The sequence below is a fragment of the Arctopsyche grandis genome, chromosome 3 (assembly GCF_051622035.1).
Source record: "Arctopsyche grandis isolate Sample6627 chromosome 3, ASM5162203v2, whole genome shotgun sequence".
Taxonomy (NCBI): Eukaryota; Metazoa; Arthropoda; class Insecta; order Trichoptera; family Hydropsychidae; genus Arctopsyche; species Arctopsyche grandis.
Genome location: NC_135357.1, coordinates 18203131 through 18206620, shown reverse-complemented (window position 1 = coordinate 18206620; position 3490 = coordinate 18203131). Strand labels below are relative to the sequence as shown.

Here is a 3490-nt window from a genome sequence, read left to right as displayed (position 1 = left end):
ACTTCCGCTTTTTAATTATTCCTTCAAAAATATATACATACATTAAAATGGGTTTTATTCAGATCTTGTCGTACTTTAATTCCAGTAGAGATGATATATATAAGGGAAATTATGATTCACTTATAAACCAAATATTGTTGCAAGAGAAACAGACTCTACTTGGAATTGTATTCAGTAGTCCTCGTTATCATAAACAGTGAAGTTTTATTTAAGTACTGATTAGTTTTAGCATTGAAAGTTAATTCGATAAAATATTAATATTTTATTTCGCTATTCATGTGTTGAAAAAAATTGTTGCCTATTCTTAGTTATCAACTCCTCGATATTGACATGACTGTTCACGATGCTCTAATTTTTTCAGATGTGTTGATTATCGATACTTATTAATATTCAATAAACCATTTTAAGTTCTTTGCTTTAGTAATATCTAGTAGTCATGTGCCTCATTCCTAAGGATTGTGATCATGGAGAAGTTTTCTGCCTATGTCCATTTCTAGATTTGGCTACACAAAGGAATGTCATAGAAGTTGGTTTAGCGTGTTGGAGATCTACCTCTTCCTCTTCTTCCCTCCACACTACCGACCGCAATCAGCTTTTCCGGGCTCTCCTCTTCCCTCGAAGAACACGAGAATGCGCTCAGGCAGATTGTGGAGTCTATCCTCAATCTTGATTTCCTCAAGAGTGGGAGACATCCGTATGCAGGTCGATCTATGGGCTTAGTAATAGGTAGGATTGTCACTAGTACAGTTTTGACCCAGAGTCTCTGGGTATCAGCTAATCACATCCGGGCTGTGGGTTTGAGTGATCTTTCTCCATGTGTTGTAAATCCAGCCAATAAAAATTTATAGTAACATATTCCTCTAATGTTTTCACCGAACTACCAAAACTTGTGGTAGCATTCTATCGATACCACTAAGTATTGCATTCGTGGAAAGGATTATTTCCACTATGGGAAATTCATGGACGTACAACCGCAATATAATGCCGGTTGAGTTGGTGAAATCAGAATTATGCACTAAACTCAATTTCGTTGAGTTGTCGAGAATTTATGCATATCTAAAAAAACCAGAAATAAATAAATTTATTATATGAGAATTGATATACGTAGGTTGCATATTTTTCTTCTTGTTTACCTGTTATTATTTTACATAATTTCGAAATGTGATTTTTTTTACTAATAATAATTTATATGAATAAAATATAATTATATAATAAACTTGTTTTCATAATTTCTGGGTGAGACCCGAGTCTGAGGTGACAACCCTAATAGCAGGGCTTTAACACGTGGCATAATAGGGTTTTAAATTTAATGAAATTAGAAGTAAAATAGTGTTTGGAGAACTTTAACCCTTTGAGTGCTGACGTCTTTTCTCTTGAAAGCCCACCACGCTGAAAATTTCGCCAGCATTTTCAACTAGAATTATTTAGAAATCCAATAGAAAGCGGGTATAAAAACCCTAGATAAATATCGCAGAGGATTTCTTGTTTTGTAAAGGTCTTTAGACTCTCTAATATATCTTGCAACAATAAATTCAGAAATTCCGGTGTCAACCAGTCTTTTTAAACATTGACACGAATTACAAGACCCATGTTAAATGCTACCTGGAAAGGCTTAGCGCGTAATATTTTATTTTTATTTTTTACATACTCAAAAAAACCATGTCGATAGGCGTATTTCAGGCTGATGCGCTCGTTGGCAAAACGCTGATCGGCGTTGGTCAGCATTCAAAGGGTTAATGATTTTAATGCTAATTTTAGCATTGATTATTATTCGACTCGATAAAAAAATGGATAAAATGAGATTACTGCACGTAGGCCTGATGCGAGGGGGGTACCAGCTAATGCTAATAACCAAGGCCCAGGCCCCGGGTCATATTTCATAAAATCTTAACTATGTCGAATTATTATACTAAAATTAATAATTTAGAAACTTAGTTTTCCACTATTTGAAAACAAATAAAATTATCTTACGTCATGTGTAATGAAAAAAAAATTGGGTGAGTCCATAGTTACGATATTACATCAGGGCCTGGATTTTCTCTTGGCGGGTCTGTGTATTAGGAATCGGAAATGTAAATATTCAAATGTACAAAATCACACTTTATTGATGCATACTATAATATAATACAAAAAGTTTTCATTAAGACATTTCGTCTTAGTATAGACATTGTATTACGAATATCATGAAACAAATCTTAATAATATTTAAAGTACTCCTTATAATTAGGACGAAATTCATTCACTTTCCAGCAGCAGTAGCCAAAGGATTTCTCAAGACCAATATAACTGAATCACCCCGCAGGAACATTTTCGATATGAATCTATCTTTGTTTACAGCTTTCGTCTGAAACATTAATAAAAAATAAATAAATAGTAGGAATAGCAAATAAAATTGAAACAGTTTTATACGATTTATATAAAACATCAAATTTACCTTTTTGCCTTTGCCAGTTCTCGGCATTTCTGTCCACATTTCTTTGACATTTTCTAAAACCATATTGCAATGGCGATCGAATGCACGAACTCGACCCAACAACTTTTTGTTATTTCTGCAATTTATAAGTACTTGGGTATTGTTTTTGACTGATTGAGTGAGGACGGAGAGTGGACCTGTGCTAAATTCTTCCTCTTCGATTTTGGCCAACTCCTCCAAGGTCATTTCAGAACGGGGTTTAACTGTAGTGGTGGCCCTGAAATTGTAATTAGATTCAATATATCGTTTGTTTATCAAGCTATTAACAAGCGACGTATGACATCGTATAGGATTGAGGTTATGTACATTTCAAATTCGATGAATTATCTACAAAACAATATTTACTACAAAAATCAATCAGGCTAGTGTTATATTAATATACAGCTATATTGAAAGAATAATTTTATTTACATGTAATATAATAAAATATCAATTGAATGGCGAAACGTTCTGGTGACTATGAAGTTTCATATGCACATTGTTTACTATCAAGTATGATGGTATGCTCATTTTCAAAATAAGATGTGAACACTTTATAAAACATTTAATGTAATTACACTTACATTTTTGAAGTATTTCACAACTCGAGAATAAACCCGGCAAAATCTGCAAGCGTCAAAGCACGGCGTGCATTCAAGACATGCCGTAACAGCGATATAAACGACCATGGCATCAGATCAACTGTCAAACGAGAAAAAGAGATTTCAAATGGAATTTTAAGCCGTAAATTCATATTAATAATTAGACATGTTTTAAAAATATATTTATGCTAACTAATATATTCGATAGAGATATTTTTTTCGCAATTTAATTTATTCTAATACACATACATACATATAGGAGAAATTTATAGCTATTGGTCGTGCGATAGTCGTCGAACATTTGGATTAAAATAATATTATGCATTTACGATAATTGACAGTAGTTTAATATATTGCAATCAGCTAATAGAGTATAGCAGCACCATTGAGTAATGTTCTTATTTTTTTTATTATTTTAATATCCCAGTGGCCAAAA

At 32.9% G+C, this 3490-nt stretch overlaps 1 protein-coding gene across 1 annotated transcript; it reads right to left on the bottom strand.

Moving 5' to 3' along the window:
• Positions 1-2081: 2081 nt before the first annotated feature.
• Positions 2082-3132, bottom strand: SmD2 (small ribonucleoprotein particle protein SmD2). Its single transcript, XM_077446920.1, has 3 exons — positions 3037-3132; positions 2435-2690; positions 2082-2344 (listed from the first exon to the last, which is right to left on the bottom strand). Coding segments are annotated over exons 1-3 (363 nt in total). The 5' UTR covers positions 3039-3132; the 3' UTR covers positions 2082-2239.
• Between the last annotated feature and the right edge of the window lie 358 nt (positions 3133-3490).

Coding starts and splice junctions, on each gene's coding strand:
- SmD2 (XM_077446920.1), bottom strand. Junction 2,345..2,434: donor GAACTGGCAAAGGCAAAAAG/GTAAATTTGATG, acceptor TTAATGTTTCAG/ACGAAAGCTGTAAACAAAGA.